General features: G+C 40.9%; 1 protein-coding gene across 1 annotated transcript in view; it reads right to left on the bottom strand.

The window, feature by feature from the left end:
• Nucleotides 1-20689, bottom strand: part of Itih2 (inter-alpha-trypsin inhibitor heavy chain 2) — a 38724-nt gene extending 18035 nt beyond the window's left edge. The window contains exons 1-10 of the mRNA XM_015495188.2: nt 20365-20689; nt 19092-19166; nt 17390-17422; nt 15873-16042; nt 12810-12914; nt 10440-10602; nt 4839-4946; nt 4032-4160; nt 2142-2258; nt 584-752 (exon numbers count right to left, since the gene is read on the bottom strand). Of these exons, the coding sequence (XP_015350674.1) occupies nt 584-752; nt 2142-2258; nt 4032-4160; nt 4839-4946; nt 10440-10602; nt 12810-12914; nt 15873-16042; nt 17390-17422; nt 19092-19166; nt 20365-20448 (1153 nt within the window). The 5' untranslated portion in view covers nt 20449-20689. The remainder of the gene's footprint in view (nt 1-583; nt 753-2141; nt 2259-4031; nt 4161-4838; nt 4947-10439; nt 10603-12809; nt 12915-15872; nt 16043-17389; nt 17423-19091; nt 19167-20364) is intronic.
• Nucleotides 20690-21013: the final 324 nt, after the last annotated feature.

Raw genomic sequence — 21013 nt, 5'->3', positions numbered from 1 at the left:
AAATGGAAGGAGACCCTCAGAGTTATACAAAAGTACATACAAGAGGAAGTGAGGGGAAAGGGAAAAATAATACAAGGGGGACAAATGAATGTCAGTAGAGGGGGCAGAGAGAGAAGAGGGGAGGGGAGGGGAGGGGAGGGGGGATAGTAGAGGATAGGAAAGGCAGCAGAACACAACAGACACTAGTATGGCAATATGTAAATCAATGGATGTGTAACTGATGTGATTCTGCAATCTGTATATGGGGTAAAAATGGGAGCTCATAACCCACTTGAATCAAAGTGTGAAATATGATATATCAAGAACTATGTAATGTTTTGAACAACCAACAATAAAAAAAAAGTAAAGCAAATGAATCCAGAATACTTTTCCTATGTACCTATATGAATTCACTATAGTGAATCCCACCATAATGTACATCCATAAGAATGAGGTCCTAGTTAGAATAAGATATATTTCATGCTTGTACAATTATATCAAAGTAAATTCTACTGTCATGTATAATTAAAAAGAACAACAACAACACAAAAAGACTTGGAACTTAGGGAGGTTTCACACAGGGCTTTAGGCCAAACCCACTCACCTCCATTGGGCTGGATTTTCTCAATGTATCTCTTGGCATCTGCAACCTGTGCTTTAGTAGCTGAAACTAAATCATTTCTCCAGGTTCGAACGTTGTGATTGAAATCGACCACAGAGAATTGGTCTTCAGCTCTTAGGTCATCCAATATGGTCTTCATTGCTTCCACAGTCTATTCCAGAAAAGAATAAAGGGGGGTTTTACTAAATAAATCCTAAGCCTAAGAAACTAGGAGACCAATCGTCATCAACCTTCAAGTCCTGACTCAATCTTAACTACTCCAAGAAAACCTCTTTAACCCACCTCAGTCAACACAGGCCTAGTCCTTGTGTATTTAGAACATGCAATTTTCAATTTTAAGTTTTAAAGTTTGTGAATACTTGCATCTTTACAGTCTTATTTATTATGCACAACAAGTTTGACTAGTCCTAGTTTAAGCTAAGGATCACAAAATCACATATATTTCTCATGTCCATCTATTCCCTTTTCAACATCTATTTCTCATCTTCTTTCTCTTTGAACCAATCACATCTGCCTCTTCCTCTGTCTTAGCCTGATTCTTGTTTCACTGATAACTGAAGCAATCAGAAGAAAATTTCTATGGACTCCTACGAATATTAAACCCCAACCAGCAATATTTGTACCTACATACTTTTCCCTCCTGCCTCGTAGTGGGGAGCAACCCTCAGTATTTCTACCAACTGCAAATTCCTCTACTGCAAACTAGATTTCCTTCCATCTCATCTGCTGAAGACCACAGCTCCAGCAATTGCCCTTTGCCTCTTGAATCTCCCTCCTCTATTGATACATTTCCAGAAACATAAAAACATGTATTTCTCACCCCTTTAAAAACCTCATTAGCACCTGCTTTCTCCATTCATCATCTTCCTTTTCAACAAAAGAAATGTCTAACCACTCTATCTCCCAATCTTCTCTTCCCATTTTCCCTGAGCACACTCCATCCAGATGTTCATCTTCACTACTCCACCAAAGCTCCCCTTGTCAAGGTCACCAATGATCTTGATGTTGCTAAATCCAATACACCATCCTCATTTCTCATCAGACTCATTCTATCATTGGTATTGAACCAACCGCTCACTCCCTCCTTAGAACAATTTCCTCATTTGTCTTCTGGGGTTTTTCTTCCTGCTCTCTTTACTGGCTTTTTGTTAGTCTCCATTGCTGACTTTTCCTCTTCCTCCCCAATTCTTTGACACTGGAATGCTCTGCTGTTCAGCTGTCTGTAGAAGAACTGAAAGATGATGCAGAAAAGTGACCAGAGTGAGAAGAGGCTGGACAATAAAAAAAGAAAAAAAGAAAGGGAAGAGGAAGCAGAAAACAGGGAGATGGAAGAGAAATTCACAAGGAAGGAATGACTGGGGCATGTCCAGGGAACAGATGATAATCTCAAACCCTTGGGAAGAGCTCAGATTCTTAGTAACAAGAGTTTCTGAGTTTTAGCCCAAAGGAAGGAGTGGAGGGGCCAATGAACTATTGCATTAAGAGGGGAGCATAGAAGATAGGCAGTTCTGTCTGTCACTGTGAACAAGGTGGCACTTACTTGTTTCATCTTAATCCCCCACATTGAGCCACTAACGTCAATAACAAAAAGGATGTTTTTGGGAATTGGGTCCAGGTTCTCAGGAGCAAAGAAGTGGACAAAATATCCATTAAACACCTGCAAAATAGAACATGAGTGTGAGTCAGTCCATGACCAATATTGAGAAGGTAGGCACTGGGGGGTCCAGGTTCTAGAGAAGAAAAGTGGGCGACAGGAGGAGGCGGCATGGCACTCATGAAGACCAGAACAGAGGTGACTCAGGTGCACATCCATCTCCTGCTCCTTCTGCTGTTCTTCTCCCAGGAGGGTCCAAACCTTCTAGGCAGAGTTCCACTCTACAACACTTCACTCTCAGGCCTCTGTTCCAGAGCCCTGTTAACCAACGGTGAGTCAGATGGAGCACCTGCCCTTGGGGGTTCACAGACAGCAGAGGGTGTAGACAGGTGAAGAGGATTTGCAGTGCAGAGTGTAAGGTGCCACGACTAGGAAAGTAAAGGGCTCTGAGACTCAGACCGGGGAGGCTTTTCCAAAGAGTTGGCATGTATACTGAGACCTGGGATGAGGCTGGAATTAGCCCTGCTTTGTGGGAGTTGGGCTGGGTTGGGGTGGAAAGTGGGGAGAAGAATTCCAGACAGTGATGGACCGAGCATGACGCACTTGGGGCTCCATTAGTGGTCCAGCAAGACAGGGCCATAGCTGCAGGAATCCAAGAAATTAGGTGGAGAGTCGGCAGGACAGGTCATGGAGCACCTTCATGTGCCACTTCAGAGAATTTGGATTTTTCTTGAAGTTAGTGGGAGGCAACAAGATTCTTGCCAACCTTCTTTGTCTTCTGATGACTGTCTTGCCCAATTCTCTATCCCTTGACATCTGGTTGCATGGTCCCCAGCTGCAGGGTATGTGGCTATGGTTGCCAGTATATTTCTCTACCTTCCCACTAGAGAGAGACTCACAGACTTTTTTTATATGCTCTAGGAGTTCTTACCTTAGCACAAGAGAAATAGAGACACACATCTAAGATGTGACAAAAGGGGAAGGGAAAATTTTCAAGGAATCTCAAGATAAATATGGTCCCTAGAATTCACAATTAGCTCCAGATCTTTCTCTGGGCTTTGATCATGCTTTCCTCCTCACCCCATAATCTTTGATCATCTAATTGCAAGTCTTGGGAGGTATCCAAAATACCCACTTTGTAATTTTCTATTATTTTTATAGGAGGCTTGAACATAGTCTTCCTGGACTAGGGCATGATACCTGCTATGATTTAAATATGAGAAGTATCCCCAAACAGCCATGTGTTAAAGGCTTGTCCCTTAAGGTGGCTCTACTGGGTGTTTCTGTGAACCTTTACGAGGTAGGGTCATATGGGAAATCCTTAGGTCACAGAGAGTGTACTCTCCAGGAGGATTGTGAGAACCTGGTCCCTCCCTCTCCACTCTTTTGTTTTCTGGCCATGAGGTGAACAGTTTGCTCTACTGTGTACACTGCTGTTTGCTTACACACACACACCCCACCAGAGGTCTAAAAGCAATGGGTCTGCTTGATCATGGACTAGACCCTTCAAAATCATGAGCCAAAACAATGCTTTGCTCTTTAAAAGTTAATTATCTCAGGTATTTTGTTATAGTAGTAGAAAGCAGGCGAATAAAGGCGCAGTGAACCTTTAGTCTAATGACATAAAAACAAAATAAGACAAATAATAAATAACTAAATGATTAAAGAAACAAATAAAAACTAAGTAAAAGATAATGCTTACGGCATTTTAGAGAAATAAGATTTTAGTCCCTTCTCTGCAGCATCGACACTTGCCTTCATAGCTAGAAACTACCCACGGGCCGAGGAGCTCCTTGACTGGGGATTGGCAGTCCCATGGAGTCTGTCTGCACTCACCTCGAGCTCGCCAGCCTTCTCTTCTCGGTTCACATCATACATCACCACCAGCTCTCCATCCACGGCGGTCTCAGAACAGTTGGAGCATTTTCTTTGCTGTGCTACTGTGGGCTTGAAGGAAACATGTGCCTGGAAGGAACAGTGACATCAGAACCGGGTCTCTTCTCCAGCCCCTTCAAGGGGAGGGCTTGACAGCTGCACCTGCTTGTGCACACAGATGAGGGGCGTTGCCCAGTGGCCACAGTGCACCCAGCATCGGTAGGCCTGCGACAGGTGGAAGGGACAGAGCCAGGGCTTTGGGGGGGGAGGGGGAGTGTCTGCCTGACTATAGTTCTGTTTGCCAGGTTTCTGGCCTTTTAAAAAAGACCTTCACGGAATTTCCCTCATCCACCATGGAGAAGATGGCTACCAGCTCTGGAAAGAGTTCGTGAAGGTTCTTAAAAGAAGAGTTTGACCTCTTCGTAGTTGCTTATCATTGACCATTGAGAAAGAATTAAGCTGGGCATTTCTGGCTCTAATTCATGAAAATCCAACATATATTAGGTCAAAACTGTGTTTAGCTACTGGTCAAGTAGACGATTTTAGAGAAGTGAGACCTAGAAAAGGACAGTCACTGGTCAAAATGGAATGAAACAATTGGGAGTTTTGTTTGATGTACTTGAAAGAAACCTCTAGACTCATTGTTCCTTCACATAATGCCCTAAGCCCAACACCAGACCACTTTTGTTCTCCAGAGCACAGGAAGAGGATGGAACCCAGGAACTAGTGGCCACTTAGATGGCTGGCGACAGGCAGTGGTTATGTTACCTTCTGGTGTCCTTTAGATAAGACTGGAACACCATCGAAATGGCCTTCAAATGTGTCAGGAACATGAAGAAATTTAAGTCCCTGAGGTTCGATAATCCACACGTCCACCTAAAGATGAGAAAGAAATTGCAGCATTAAAAGTTTTTAAAGAATTTTTAAGCAAGAAGTAAAATTTTCTAATGAATGGTATGATTCTTTTGCAATCTGCAAGTTTTCCAAACTGGTTCTATTATCACTTCTGAAAGTTCTCCCTGTTTCCTGGGATGGGATTCATCTCACATGGAGGCTTTACCCCTTTTTAGCAACCCAGTATGCTTTCAAATGCCTCATTCCCATAGGACTGATTCCCCATTGCTACAATCGGATGTAGTTTGAGTGTCCCCCAAGATTCACATGCTGGAAGCTTGGTCCCAAGTGTGACAGTATTGAAGTGGTGGGACCTTTAAGAGGTGGGGCCTCCTGCAAGGTGATTAGGTGATGGGAGCCTCAGAAGGGATTCATGCTGGTCTGTGGTGTTGCTGGGAGGAGATGTTAGGAAGCAAGGTCACACCTGTGCTTTCTCTCTCTGCACACAGCTGGTTGTCTTTCTGTTTCCCTGACATGTCATGATGCAGCCAGGGACCCTTGCCAGGATGCTGGTACCATGTTGTTTGGAGCCTCCAGACACCAGCAGCTCCCAAATAACTCTCTTTGCTTATAAAGTATCCAACCTCAGGTATTGGGTTTACTCACACAAAACATAGGAATCTACCTTTATTCATTCTATTCCACTATTGTTATTTATAGCACCTTCACTTTGTCAGAGAAAAAGGAAAGTTATTATTAAATTGGTCTGCACTTACTCCATAGATTTGTCTAAAAATGACAATTTTCCCTGTATCTTGGGCCTTTTGATTTCTTCTCTGTCTTCTTCTTTGAAAGAGCTCAGCAGGGAGAAATACTTTGGGTGATTCTTGACAAAACCATAGCCAGAGCTGTATTTCCAGAATGCTTATTATATTTTAAGCATGGTGCAGACCACTTCACATGTGTTGATTTACTGCACTCTCATCAATATTATTATTGTTAGTTATTATTATTTTTTATTTTACATATGAAGAAACAGAGACTCAGAATGATGCAGCTGATAAGTGGCAGAACCAGGCTTCCAACCCTGGGCCTGAGCTCTTAACACATTGTATACTACTTCTTAACTTCTAACAGCCCCAGCTCCATCTATTTTTTTTAGTACTGGGGATTAAACCTAGGGGTGCCTTACCACTGAGATGCATCCTCAGTTCTTATTTTTTTATTTTGTGACAGGGTCTGGCAAAGTTTCTGAGGCTGACCTTGAACTTCCAATGCTCCTGCCCCAGCCTCCCAGTTGCTGGCATTACACCTGTGTTCACTGCACCTGGCCCCAAGTCCACCTTTCAATCAACATTGCTGCATTATTCTTTAGGCCCCATGTTACACCATTCTATTTCTTTTTCTTTTCTTTCTTTCTTTTTTTTTTATGAGCAGCCTCCATCTTATATATACACCCATTGAGATCTGAAGTCCTCAGGCAGTGCCACATTGCTTTACTTACTACCTCTTTCTCATTTGGAATCATTTGCAAAAGCAATGAACTACTTCCCTTTGGAAGTCCTTACTTTGGAACCATGTCTGCTTTTTTCTCTCAAAAAAAAATGTTTTCTAAAATATGCTTTCCTACTCAGGGAAATGCAAATCAAAACTACATTGAGATTTCCTCTCTCTCCTGTCAGAGTGGTAACCAACAAGAATATGAACAATAATAAATGCTGGGGGCTGGAGTTTTGGCTCAGTGTTTGAGCACTTGTCTAGCACATGTGAGGCCCTAGGTTCAATCCTCAGCACTGCATAAAATAAATAAATAAAATAAAGGTATTTTATCTATCTACAACTAAAAAAATTTTTAAAATAATAATATATGCAGGAGAGGATATGAAGAAAAAGGAACACTGTTTGGGGGATTGTAAATTAGTACAACCATTATGGAAATCAATATAGAGGCTCTGATAAAGACTAGGATTGAAACCATCAGATGACTTAGTTATGCCACCCCTTGGTATTTATCCTGAAGAATTAAAGTCATCATACTAAGAGATACATGCATACCCATGTTAATAGCAGCACAATTCACAATAGCCAAACTATGCAACCTGTCTAGGTTTCCAACAATGGCTGAATGGATAAAGAAAGTGTGGTATATATACACAATGCAGTTTTATTCAGTCATAAAGAAAAATGAAATTATGTCATTTGCAGGAAAATGGATGGAACCAAAGACCATGATGTTAAGCAAAATAAGTCAAGCTCAGAAGGTCAAGAGTCATATGATTTTTCTCATGTGTGGAAATTAGAGAGGAAAAAGGAAAAGGTTGTGTGATGAAACCCCAAGGGAGATGTGTAGAGGAAATGAACCAAGAGGAAGGAGAGGGGAAATACTGGTGAGTGACACTGCCCAAATTATTTTGTTATATTGTGTGCATGCAAGAACATGTAACAACAAACAAGTATTATGTACAACTATACTGTACCAATAAAAATATGGAAAAAATTTTGCTTTCCTAAAGTCATGGAAAACAGTGTGAGCAGTTTCAATATTTTCTTTCTTATTACAAATAAAGTGTGAACTTAGCTTATTGCCTCCAAAAAAATCAACTGGTTCTCCATGTTGGCATGAGCCATCTAGCAGAATCAGGGGGACCAGATGGCTCAGGAGAGTTCGAGTAGCCATCACTGGTAGATAATGGAGAGGCTCTGGGGAAAGGGGGGAGCAAAGTCCAGGGAAGTTGCAGAGAACTGGGGCCTCTGCTTTATTCTTCCATAAGTTTCTATCTATAATAGAGCACGGAGCCCTCAGGACAAGGCTGGCTCTCTCCATGGGGAAATGGAAGGAGGACTTTCTCCTAGGATTGCAGAAATACTTAGCAAGCCTGTGTCCCACTTGATGTAGACACAGCTCTAAAATCCAATAGGACCACTAGACCACTGAGCATTTGGGAGTATGTGTCTGAGGCCCTACAACTGGTTCTGCTGAGAGGTCAGGACCAGCCCATGGTGATCCTGAATCACGCATCGTATTTATTGGTCTCTCTCTAAGGAACCAAGTGTTGGAATAAAACTATTCCCCAAATTTGATACACCAAGAGAGTTTTTTAAAAAAGATCTTATCCTCTTTGATTTCTGAGAGGGAAATGCGTTTCCAGTTAAGTGGCCCTTCTGATGGTGATTGCAAAAGCTCTTCTAGAATCAAGACAAGAAGAAGGTCTGTCATCTTTGTTTTCTCCTTAGCTTATTGCTGGATAAGATTAAATCTCTTGGGAAATGGACAACACCATAGAATGTTAGAGCTGGAAAGTACCTTAAATATTGTCTAGTCTAACCCTCTCATGTCACAGATGACAAAATAAAGGCCAGAGAATTCTAAGTTAAATTAACTTACAGCCCAGATCCTACATCTAGTTAGTGCCTGCTTATTAGGGGCCAGAAATCAGTCAACTTGCCTCTGCCTAACTCTTTCTAATATAGCAAACCCTGTCTGTCTCATCTTTAAAGGGAGGAATTCCTCAGAGCATAGAAAATTTAAGAGTGAATAAAAATTCCAAAAATGTAAGATATGTTTATGTGCTACTTGATATATGCTTTAAGAATCATTATCTGCATGGAACCAACTTTAAAATCTTAAATTTTGGGATTTATAGCATAGAATGCAGTTAACTTTTTCTTAGCTCTATGACCTTAGGCAAGTTATTCATCTGAATCTCCGTTTCCTCATGTGTAAATGAAGGGTAATGATATTTCTCTCATAAATTGTGGTGAGGATTTAATGACAGCAGAGGTCTAAATATATTCCCCCAAATATTATAGAGGGCATGTGTTTTTATATCATTTACATAGTTGTTTGTTAATATAATTTTTATTATTAACAATCTCTCCAGGCGTGGTGGTACAGGCCTGTTATTCCCAGTGGCTCAGGAGGCTGAGGCAGGAGGATCAAAGCCAGCCTCAGCAATGGCAAGGCACTAAACAACTCAGTGAGATTCTGTCTCTAAATAGAATACAGAATAGGGCTGGGGATGTGACTCAGTGATTGAGTGCCCCTGAGTTCAATCCCCGGTTCAAAAAAAAAAAACACCAAAAAACAAAAAAAACCTCCAAACCCAACAATCTCAACAATGGCCTCATTAGTGGCGTGGTGCTTATCAGATGTAAGTGCTGCCTGATACTATTTCTATGAGATTCTTAGTATTGAGTAAAAGAATATAAGTGATGGGCACACATCTATTGTCCCTACTGGAAAAATAATCAGAATCACACATTTAGTTGGGTAGGCCATCCTCGAGCCTACATGTCAAGCCACATGCCCTGATATACAGCTGTTTTGCCTGGAGGACAGGCATCTTCTTCGAATTCCCACAAAGTCATTGTCACTCGCCCTGATAGGGAGCTGAGAGCAAACTGGGGATATTATTTATCAGATATGCAGATTTCCAAATTAGAATCAAAATTTCACCACCACTTTGCTTTTTATCTGCTATGTGTAGGAGCAATTTGCAACCTGTTGGCTTCACTTTCCCATCTGTCAAGGGGAAACACGTGTTGTGCACTCTCCTAGGTCTCCTCTTGTGTCACTGCCTCTCACACAAAATGTTCATATGATGTCACAGAGAATTAAGCAAAGAAAAGAGCATTTCCATTTTTAAAGCAAAGTCAAGTTCAAGTGGATTATTCAATGCCAAAGGCCTGGCTCTCTTGAAATGATGGTGTTGGGGTGAGAGGGGAAGACAACATTCACTGAGCTCCTATTTCCATGAATTCATCTAACTTACAATTATTTCCACCTACTTTTGTAAGTTCATCTCACTTGTAAGAAATGCAAGTATGTTCTATCAGCCTTTTTCAATATGAGAGAGTGGAGACTCAGGATAACTTGACCATGAAGATCATGGTATGGGTTTCAGGGAAGCCTCCATGAAAGATATGCTACCTCAAACCCCCGAAACCCGTGAATGGCTTATTTGAAAAATGGGATTTTACGGATGCAATTAAGTTCAGGATCTTGAGGCGAGATGATTTTGTTCTAGCTGATGAGCCCTAAACCCAATGACAAGTGTTCTTATAAGAAAAAGAAGGAGACTTGAGATGCCCAGAGGAGAAAGTGAAGTGACCTTGGGGAAGAAATTAAGAGTGTCATGGCCACAGGTCACAAGTCAAGAAATGTTAGCAGCTGCAAACACCAGAAGAAGCAAGGAGCAGAATTTCCCCAGAGCCTCCAGAGGGAGTGTAGCTCTGCTGACACCTTCATCTCAGACTCCTGTCTTCCAGGAGTGGGAGAGAGTACACTTCTGTTGTTTCAGGCCACACAATTTGTGGTGATTTGTTACAGCACCGTAAAAAACTAATACAGCTACAAAGCAGCTGAGTTGCTTTCAAAATCTATAAGGCAGTGGTGTGGCTGATTCCAAGCTCAAATCTTTTTGGCACACCACAGTGCACTGCAGAGCCAAATGCACCAAACACAAGAGTAGTGACAAAAGTTTAAGTTAGGGATAGGCACCATAAGAGAAGGCACTTGCCACGAGCCCCGCTCACCTCCAGGTGTTTGGCCAGTCGTCCAGGCTGCAGATGAAGCCTGTGCTCATAGGACCCCAGCTTCCTCCACTTCACTTCTTGGTAATGAAGTTCAAACTGCACCTTGACTCCAGGGAGGACGTTTACTTCCGTTTTGAAGTTCTCCATATCAACAGCTCTGCTCCTAAATGCAGAAGCCCCCAACATAAGTCATCACGCACATGATTGAACTGTGAGGCCCAGAATCTAGCCAGCGGGCATCTAGTCTTGTCCTGGGAGATCAGACCTGCTCAGTTGCTTATGAAATAGGTATGAAAGAGAAAAGTGCAACTTCTGGATAAATTTAATCCTACCAAGCATTTCTGTTTCTTCTCCTCCCCGATCTGTGGCTTCTAGAACTTCTGATGTGAATTTTGTCTGCAAAAAGTAACCCTCGCCTGTGCCAGGAACTTGACATATTTCATCTCTGACTCAGCAGTTCTTTTAGATGATAAAAAGTGAGGCTCATGTAGATAGGTAATCTACTCAGGATCCCACAGCTGGTCAACTGTAGCTCCAAGACTCAAACTCAAGTTTAGTTGCCTCCAGAGACAGCAAATATTTCCTACAATGCATTTCAAGACCTATTCTAGGGATTCCTTATATTTTTGAAGGTATTCATCATCAAATCAGATACATACCTTCAGTATAAGGCATGCTGTGTATTTAGTCACTGTACATATTGAGTTCTATGTGATCATTGATCTTGAAGTGTTTATGGTTTTAAAGAATAAACAGCAGAATTATCCAGCAAGGGTGATTCCAATATTAGGATTAACAACAAATGACTTTTTTTCTCTCTTTTTCTCCCTCTCTCTCTCTCTTTTTCTCCCTCTCTCTCTCTCTTTTTGGTATTGGGGAGTGCTCTACCGTTGAGCTACACCATCCCATTTTATTTTGAGACAGGGTTGTGCTAAGTTGCTGAGCCAGCCTCAAATTTACAATCCTCCTGCCTCAGCCTCCTGAATCACCAGGATTATAGGAGTGGACCACTATTCCCTGTAACAATGAATGGCTTTTAAAAATGAAACTACTAAATAAACAAGATGAACTTATGCATAATCAACACATTTAGGATCAGGGAAGTACTGAAGGCAGTCAGCTTGGGATACTGGATAGTGGAAGAAAAAGGCGAACATGGTCTAATGCAAAGCTTTGAGGCAGAACATGCTGGAAGAGGCCATGTTTATCTGAGGAATGGGTTAGAAGGAGAGCTCTATGTTCTCTGCTGAATCTCGAGTATGTGGGATGAATAAATGAATGGATGATGTACTCCATGTGCAAAGCTGACAAGGTGATTCATGAAGTCAAAGAACGAATTAACCTGCAGGGAAGCTGGATGTGTTCCCTGTGCTTCAAATTTCTTCTCTCCTTTCTCTGCCTGGCTGAATTGCATGTATCTGTTTGGGCTCAGCTGTAACATCAGTGTCTGAAGATTTTCTGGACCATCCAAACAGAATTGCATGCTTGGTACTCAGAATCCCACCTACATCAGCATTGCCCATTATCCACAGGATAGCCATTCTCCTTGTCTGTCTCTTCCACAAGCCTGACAGTGTCTGTTTTTGTGTTGCTGCTGCTTCTAACAGAGCTGGGTACAGAGTTGACACTGGATGCATTTTTTTTCTCTGAATAAGCAAATGCATGAGTGACATGAAAGAATTTCAACTAGAGGTACATTTAGGAACAAAGAAGAGTAAATGAAGACAAAAACAATGTGGCAGAGAGGTATGCAGTGTAAAGAATGATACATTGAAGATTCCTTTGGAGCTGTTTGCTTGAAAGGTTGCTTTTTTGAGGTGATTTGGCATAACCAGTGTCTTATGTAAGACTACAGAGGAAAAAAAATATCCCCAGAATCTAAGCTTAGTTCTTGATGCTATAAAAGGCTCTATGCTGTAAACATAAGGCAAAAAATCATTAAAACCAATTCTAAAATTTTCCTTATGTACATCCAGTAAGTTTTGTTAATAAGATCACCAATATAGTATGTATATAGTTCCTCTCTGCACTCTTAAGAAAGAAAAAAAAAAGACAGTGTTGCATTCTGCTGTCATATATACCTAATTAAAATAAATAAATCAATTTATTAAAAAAAAAACAGTGTTGATTTATAGAGTATCCATATAAGACAATCAATATAAGCACAACGTAAGTGAGATCCCTCAACCTAAGTGAGATCTCCCAAACCTTATAGGTGGAAGAGAGGCCTGCAGGGAAATAGAAATTGTGCTGCCTAATTTTACCATCTAACTTTTAGAGTTTCCATCTGTTTAATTTGGTGCCTTTCTGGAGGCTGGTTGGCCTTGGGGAAATGGGATGGGAGAGGAAGCACCGTGGCCCAGTTCTCACCTCACTAGTCCAGCCGTCTTGCCCTTTGCTCTCGCCTGTGAGTAGAGAGCTCGGCCCACAGTTTTCTCCTTAATAGAACTGGTGAACGTCGTGCCATCTACAGTCCTAGAAAATGACAGGAGGCAATGGGTTGATCAGTGTAGTAGTCTTAGCAAAACTAAAAAACAACAAACAACCCATTTATTAAGGTTGATTTAGTGAATGTGGGAAATGATCATTTTGTATCTATAAGAAATAAGAAGAGAGAGATTTGAGTCATCTGTCGATGGGACTCCCTTTATCTTGTGAGGGCCTAGCTAACACCCACCCTAAAGCTTTTCCTTCATGTACTATTGTTTGTGTTTGAACTTTTTCATAGCCACATTTTATCCTCCTGATGAAGTATTGCCCTCTTTGGGTGTGCCTTCGGAATGAATGACAAATGTGACTAGGAGAGGTGACTGATAAATTGCTAATTATCCAACATACATTTGGTTCGTCAGATCATTCTTCCAGGAGTTAAGAATTAGGAAATCCTGGGGGTTTGCAATGAACTTGAATATTTAGGTCCCATCAAAATTCATAGGTTGATCCTACCTCCCAATAAGATGGTGCTAAACAGTGGGTCTTTTAAGAGATCATTAGATACTAAGAGTGAAGCCCTCATGAATAGGATTAGGGCCCTCATAAAAAGAAAACCCCAAGAGCTCTCTTGCCCTTTTCCACCATGTGAGAATAGCAAAGAGATGGCCATCTATGAATCAGGAAGTGAATCTTCTCTAGACACGGAATCTGCCACTGCCTTGAATCTTAGATTTTGCTGTCTCTAGAACTATGAGAAGTAAGTTTTTGTTGTTTAAGTCCACTCAGTCTATGGTACTTTGTTATAGCAACGCTAGCTGCTTTCTTGCAAGGGGTGGAAAAGACTACAAAAAGATGGAGGAAGGTACAGGCAAATTCTTCACAAAGTTTGTATTTGTCTCTCTAACATTTCCCTTGGGGATCTCTGCCTTCTATTTGCATCTCTGTCTCTACCCATTTTTTAGCTGGCTAGTACCTAATTCTTGCCAAGTAATGGTTGGTTAGAGGAGTAGAATTACAGAATTTTAGGAGCAAATAGGAATTTTAGAGCACTTAAATGGTCAGTTCTTTCCCAAGGAGGCATTTAGAAATTTGTGGGAAAGTTTCTGATTGTTATGGTGACTGGAATGTGCTTCTGGCATTTATTGGGGGAGACCAAGAACACCAGACAGCCCATAATGTGTGACACAGCTAAAGAACTTTCTGCCCCACATGCCAGTAGCACATTTCTAGGTCTTCCCCTTTAGATGGGAGAAATCACACCCAAGGTGACAAGGAGCATACTCAAGGTCACACAGCCAGTCAGAACCAAAGTGAGATGAGAATCCACAAGTCTAGGCCAATGCTCTTCCACCAAGTTGCAGTGAAGCTCAAAACCCTGAGAGGTCTTCAAGATGAAGAGACCTCTCTCCCAGAGTAGACCATTCAGGCCCTTGATAAAAAGGCAGAAGATGTGTATTTGGCTACTATGAGCTCATTTTAAACAGTGATGGTGAAACAGCTATTTTCCAAGGTCTTATAAATTCAGCCTTGGTCAGAGGGGATTAAAATAAATGTACATTTCACAATTCTGTCTTTTATGGGATGAGAAGAGGAAGAAGAAAAGAAAAAGAATGAAGGGAAACAGAAGAGATAACTAGAGTGAGTTCTGATTATGTGGTTTAAACATAGGAATGTATTTAAATAGTTTTAAATGTGATTTCTAGACATGGTGTCATATAATACCACTACCAAAAGCTTCCCCCTTCCCATTGCTTTCTAGGGATGGCTGACTTAAAAAAAATAAAGTTGTAAATTTTTAAGCCAACCATCAAAGAGCACCAATTCACATAATTCTTTTTTTCCCACCTACTTTCTTTTTCTTGAAAATACAATTAACATGAATCTGCAGTTTTTAACAGCCACAATACTTGCTAATTGAACCCTTTGTTCATTCACAATTATCAATGATTAAATCTTGGGTTATGAAAGACAAAGCAAATGAGAAGTGACCTAATGTCTTAATGAGAAAATAGACCACAGGCAGGTCTGTTCCAGATGGAACAGGAGGAGCTGATCAGGGAGAGCATTCTCTGGGGTTGGTCATCTGAATGTGCAGGGAGGGGATAGAAAGTCACATCCAAGGGAGTAACTGGCCTTACCTTTTTAAAAGATATTGGTGTAGTTTAAATTGTTTTAATTTTGGAAATTTTCAAATATATGAAAAATTGAGAGAAAATATATGATCCATCTCCATGAAACCATCACCCAGCTACACCAATATCAATACCCTGCCAATCTTAATTCATCTATACTCCCACACTTTCCACCTCAATTATTTTGAAGCCAATCTCAGACAGCATATCATTTCACCCATGAGCACTTCAAAATATATTTTGTAGAGAATTTTTAAAAAATTCTATGTGTGTAGCCTTAGAGTCATTGGGTAGAAAATGGAAAATATTTAAATTAAGTATAAGAAATCATCATAACAGAGCTGTCAACCATTGAGTTGATTGCCTTGGGAAGTGGTGAGTTTATCATTAAGGAAAGAGTCAAGTCAAGCCCAGATAACCCACTTGTCAGTGATATAATGGAGGAATTCTAGCACCGAATAAATGATTGGATTTAATCAGCAGTTCTCAACTATTTTTTTTCCCCTCATAGAGACACATATGGCAGATGACACTGATTTATGGCTCACATACTCATATGTGGTTTCCTACAAGTATGGACAACTCCATATGTGTTTCTCCTCCAAAGAAAGCATATTAAAATGCAAGTAAGTGGATGTCATTGCCGCAGTGATAACTTGAAGTTTGCTTTAATTCATTAGAAAGAAAAGCAAATCCTTCACAAATTCTGATATTTTGGACAGAAACAAATTGTTGAGATACACCCCACAAGGACTCTCAACATCCAGCAGATCCACAGCTCAGGAAGCGGAAACCTCCAGTAGAGTTACATTTTAACTAGGAGGGCTTTTGAACCATGCAATATCTGTCTCTTCCCAGAAGTACTCACATGGTAAAGTTGGAGATAAAGGCTCCTTTGGGAATCTGAACATCAAACACGACATTCTGAGGCTGTGGGGAATTGTTCACCAGCTTGCTCTGAATGATGGTATTGGCCATACGAGAAGTAATGGTGGACTGGACTTTATAGCTATAAAGAGTTACTTGATCAACATTCTCCTGAAATGGTCAAGAAGGCATCATAGTAAAATCACTCTGAATGGAACTAGGTATACGCCATGACCAGCAGTATATTTTATTTGTTATGACCAATTCTAGAGCATTCGTAAATATATAACTTCGTAACTGTTAAGCAGTCTCCTAACTTCTCAGAGCATCCCACAAGAAGTTGGCCTTTGTTTTGAGATATTTTCCCATGCTGTTTAGCTCTCTGAGTTTATGAATTTTTTTTTAATCCAAGTAAGAAAATGGTTGTGGGAGCAAAATTGGATTGACAAAGTCTAGGAAATAACTTCAAATGCAGGAACACAGCTAGTGAAAGGAGGCAGGATCACGGGGTTGGAAGGGGGTCCTGGCTGTGCCTTCGGAGTGGGGTATAGTCAGGGGTGCTGTGGGGTAAAGGGCTCATGCAGCAGCCCCCCATGTTGCTTGCTACATGTCTTTTTTGGTATCATCTATTATAATTTCCTAGTCAGTTCTCATATTGTCCCTCAAAATAAAACTTTGAGAACAATAAATAACTGAGAACAATGTTGGGTATGAGTGGTGAGTAGAATATCCGGGACAAGGAATTTTGATGCAATTATTGTCCAATACTCATCCTTCTACCCATAAATGGATATATCTGTGGTAGCCCTGATGTAAAAGTCACTGTATGTCAATGCAACCTTGGCAAGGACATGGCCAGTATGTGACACATTATATTTTGCTTTTTACTCCAAGACGAGTTATTTATTTCAGATCTAGGTCTCGACCCCCAACCTTTATTGTCCAAGATTAAACCCTGTAACTAGTTAACACCCAGTTCATCTCAAGCTAAGATAAAATCCAGACTAATTTCCTTGCTTTTCTTCCCCCTTCAACGTGGTCTTCCCATAGTTTCTGTGAGCTCAGAGCAGGAAGCACAATGTAAACTTTGGGCATTTTCTGGCCACTCGGAGGTCTACTTTGACTGTCTCAGGGAACTGGGCCATTTCATGTCTAAGAGTTCCTTCCCATAGCCACTCTTTTATTGTCCAAAGCTGTCAGATGTCATGTTTTAAATCAAAACTGTTAAGTAGCAATAAATGCATATGGTAGGATGAAACTTATGTTTTTGGTGAAACTTTAGAAAATAAAGAACACTTTCATTCCTTGGTGGCAACTGTCCTGTCTACAAATACGGGACTCTCTAATGCAGAATTTTGGAAAGATTTACAAACAGAATTGGGCAAAGGGGTATTTCAAAATTCAGGTCAATACTCTCAGTGACAAAGACCAAGGAGACACCTGGCTTGATTTCCAGGTAATGGTTAACAGGAAAATCATTCACACATCAACTTATAACAAAATCAAAGAAAAACTTACCATCACTTCTCCAGATTCTCCAGAAAGGCTTCTCTGTGGAAGGAAGTTAGACAATCATCCTTCAACTGCATGGCATTTATTATCTCAAGGGCAAAACGGGTCTCCCCATCAAAAACATTTTTATTTCTCTTCAGTACTAAGCTGTAGTTCATTCATTAGAGCTGAGACATGAATCTCAAATATTCTCGGAAACTCTTTTCCCACTGGTGAGTTTCTCTGAACAAGTTTCTCTGCCATTTTTGGTTGCGGGCACACCCTTCTGTGACCTAATGCTAAAATGAATATTTTTAAGTGAAAATGTCCAGCCAGACTTATCCTGGGCAGCATAGATTTTCTTTACTCTGTCTGGTTTGCTTTTTCTTCAATTGAGTGGTGATTGGGGTGCTCCATTCTGCCATGGAGTTCTGGACACTCTGTTCCCACTGTCATAAACACTCTTGCTGCCAGTCCCCCTCCATCTGCAATGCCCCCCCCCCACCTCCATAGTATGTCCTACCCATCTTTCCCATCTCAGCTTTGGCAGAATTTCCTTTGAAATTCTCTGACCTCGCCCCCCCCACCCCCCCAATGAGGTCAGCTAAGTGTTTTACAAGGAGCGCTTTCCTACACTCAAAACATCCACCTCTTATCCATTTCACTTGAGGGGTCAGTTTCCTAGGCTCTGTCTCCTTTTAAACTAAGCTACATACCAGCAGGGACTTTGATGTACTTCCTCCATGATTAGCCCTGGAGCCAAACACAGTGACTGGCACCTGGAAACTTCTGTGCTCTCAACAGAAGTTGAGAGCTAGGGGGTTCTCCCCATGAGTAACCGTCCTGTGTCATGGAAATCACCTTGCCTTTGAAAGGCGAATGGCTTAGGATTGAAGGGTGGAAATTTAATACCTGATGGGTTAAAAAATAAGACAAGTTTTGGATATAAGTTCAGCTTGCCTGACTTGGGTTGAACCCAGGCTTTAGCAGGTGCTATATGACACGGTGAGGTCAACAATTGCTTTCTTTCAGATTTTTTGAATGGAAAGTTTGATGATTACATTTTCTCCCCCATGGCTAAATGAAGTCTAGCTGATTGGGTTTTAATATTATTGATCCATAAAAAACCTGGATTTTAGAAACATTAAACATTGATACCCACACAAACTAAGTCATCAGTCAGCTTAGTGCTGCTTCCATAAAGACCTCCTTTCTTAGCAGTGGGCTCTGTGTGGGAAAAGCCAAACCCTTCCCAGCATTGCTGAGCTCACCCCCATTAATTAGAGGATTTTATCTAGGCTACCTCCAGCATGATATTTCTCCTTCCATGGTGCTCTCTGAGCAGCTTCCCATGGCAGAGTGACCAGAGGAAGGAGAATGTGTGGTCACAGTGAGAAGTGTCACCACTGGATTAAGAAAGTCCTTCCTAAGAGGCATTTCTTATAAGGCAATAAGATCATTCCAGAATCTTTAATTTTGAAGAAAATTCATAGCCATGTATCCTTTAGGGAACTAAGGGGACCATTATGACTGGCAGCCACTGGAGAGCTATATGGAGGTCTCACTTTATTTAACCTTGACAGTGTTTCCACCTAGGTGCAAAACCACTAAACTCACTAAGAAGTGAGATCTTGAGAAAATCTAGCAAGAGGCACCATCATACCTGTTTCACCTCTCCACCCATGAGCTCTTTCTCCTATTTTCCCTTTGGAAGTAAAGCTTACTGTACCTGATACCTCCGTTTCTCTGGCACAAATTGAAATTTTCCTGGAGCCAGTTCCACCAGATCACCATATTCTGCAAACTTAAAAAAGAATTCAGGATGTTTATTTCTACTAAAAATATCTAGAGCAATAGAGGCAGCTGGAGCAGTCATAATATTATTTCATATTCCTTTTCCTCTGCCTCTGGACCATCTCATTATTTTATACCATAATTTTTTTTTCTAATCTATTTTGTTTGCTTGTTTAGTCTCAGAGGTCAGTAAAAGGAAATTAACATCTGTAAATTTGTTGTGTGGAGATGATGGGACAGACATGTAGTGGCCAAAGTGACCCAGTGATTAGGTGGGTACATGGGGGAGTATTTGGGTAGACCTGGGGGCCTTAGCATGGTGGGCTAGACAGATGTGATCAATTCATCTTCCTGAGTTAAAAATGTAGGTAGGAAAGGAAAGCCAATTTTAGAAATGACTGAAAAATCACAAATGCATTTGGGTGTCTTGACTTCAGTTAGAGATTGCTAACACATTTAATGGTTTTCAAAGTGTTAGAAAATGTAATGATTTCTAAGCAGAGCAATTCTCTCCCCCTGCAAATATGCTATTGTATTCTTCTTCAAGCAAGACCTCTGCATTTGCTAGGATAGTCCCATAACACATTTTGCTTTTCTGGCATAACAGTAGCTCCTACATGAATTTCAGAAAGATTCAGTTCAAGACTTTCCTTACATGAGATGACCAAGGGTCCCAAGTGAAGACCTTGAATTCCATGGGAATTATTCCTGCACTTTGCCAGCTCACTTTCCATATTCCCTTTTAATAGGAAAGTTTAAAGAGTCCTTACACAAAAATCATAGTTCACTTAGTATAAAAAGCAATGGTGCTTTGATAATGACTCCTAGGGAAATCAGTGATAATGACATTTCTTAATAGTATTAGCTAATAATTGTTAACACTTGGTAGTCCATGCACTGTGGCGGGTAGCTTATACATGACGTTGAATTTTCATAGCAATCTTTTGCCCTTTTTAGATAGGGAGCAACCGGCTCTGCTCTATAACTGCTACACAATGATGCCCGACCACTGAACTTGACTCATTTCTCATGCAAAACCCACTAATGCTTTAAGAGGTAAATACATATTCTAGTAATTATCATGATAAATGTGTGTACTCTGATGATTGTTCTACAAGTTTCCTTTCTACACAGAGCAAGGTCATTGAATAGCAATTGCAATGATTTACGTTCAGAACAGCAGCAAGGAGTCCTCTAGATGTACTTACTTCAGGAAGTCCATTTATGGGGATCTCAAAGGCTTGTGTTTCCAAAAGAAATAACCAGATGAGAAAGCACGTGAGTCCTTTCATTTTGCCGGACTGCTTTGCCAAGCTCTCCAGAGCAGATGGCCTGGAGAGAATTCTACTGCTTCGTCCTGAATCAAGTTCAAAGGAACAACAGAGGCTCACAGTTCCTGTCAAAAAAAAAGGAGAAAGAGAAGGAAGCTCTCTAACTGTGCTCAAAATCGGGACAAATATTTGTTTGGGAGCTCCAACTTGATCTGTGGGGGTGGAAAGACACCCAGAGGTTATCCAAACAGCAAAGCCAGAAGCAGTTGCTGGGCCATGGGACAAGTCAGGGTCAGGATTGGGGTCAGACTTTTTTTTTTTCTTTTGCTGATTTCTATTGATAAAGTCAGAGAAACCTAAGGATAATTCCCGTCTTATTTAAGGGACCCAATTAGGAACTATACCAAGAGATAGATCCAGAGAGAAAAGTTAAAGTGAAAAGTTTCTGAAAACAAAATTCTTTCACTTAAATTAACGCAGGAGAAGAAGAAAAAAAAAGGCAATAGGAGAAACACAATGGTTTCTGGGCAGAGAATTCATAGTTAATGATTTACCCCTCTCTGATACTGAATACCTATTACATATA

Source organism: Marmota marmota, unplaced genomic scaffold (genome assembly GCF_001458135.2).
Source record: "Marmota marmota marmota unplaced genomic scaffold, marMar, whole genome shotgun sequence".
Taxonomy (NCBI): Eukaryota; Metazoa; Chordata; class Mammalia; order Rodentia; family Sciuridae; genus Marmota; species Marmota marmota.
Note: the sequence above shows the minus strand (reverse complement) of the source record. Positions and strands in the feature narration are given on the sequence as shown.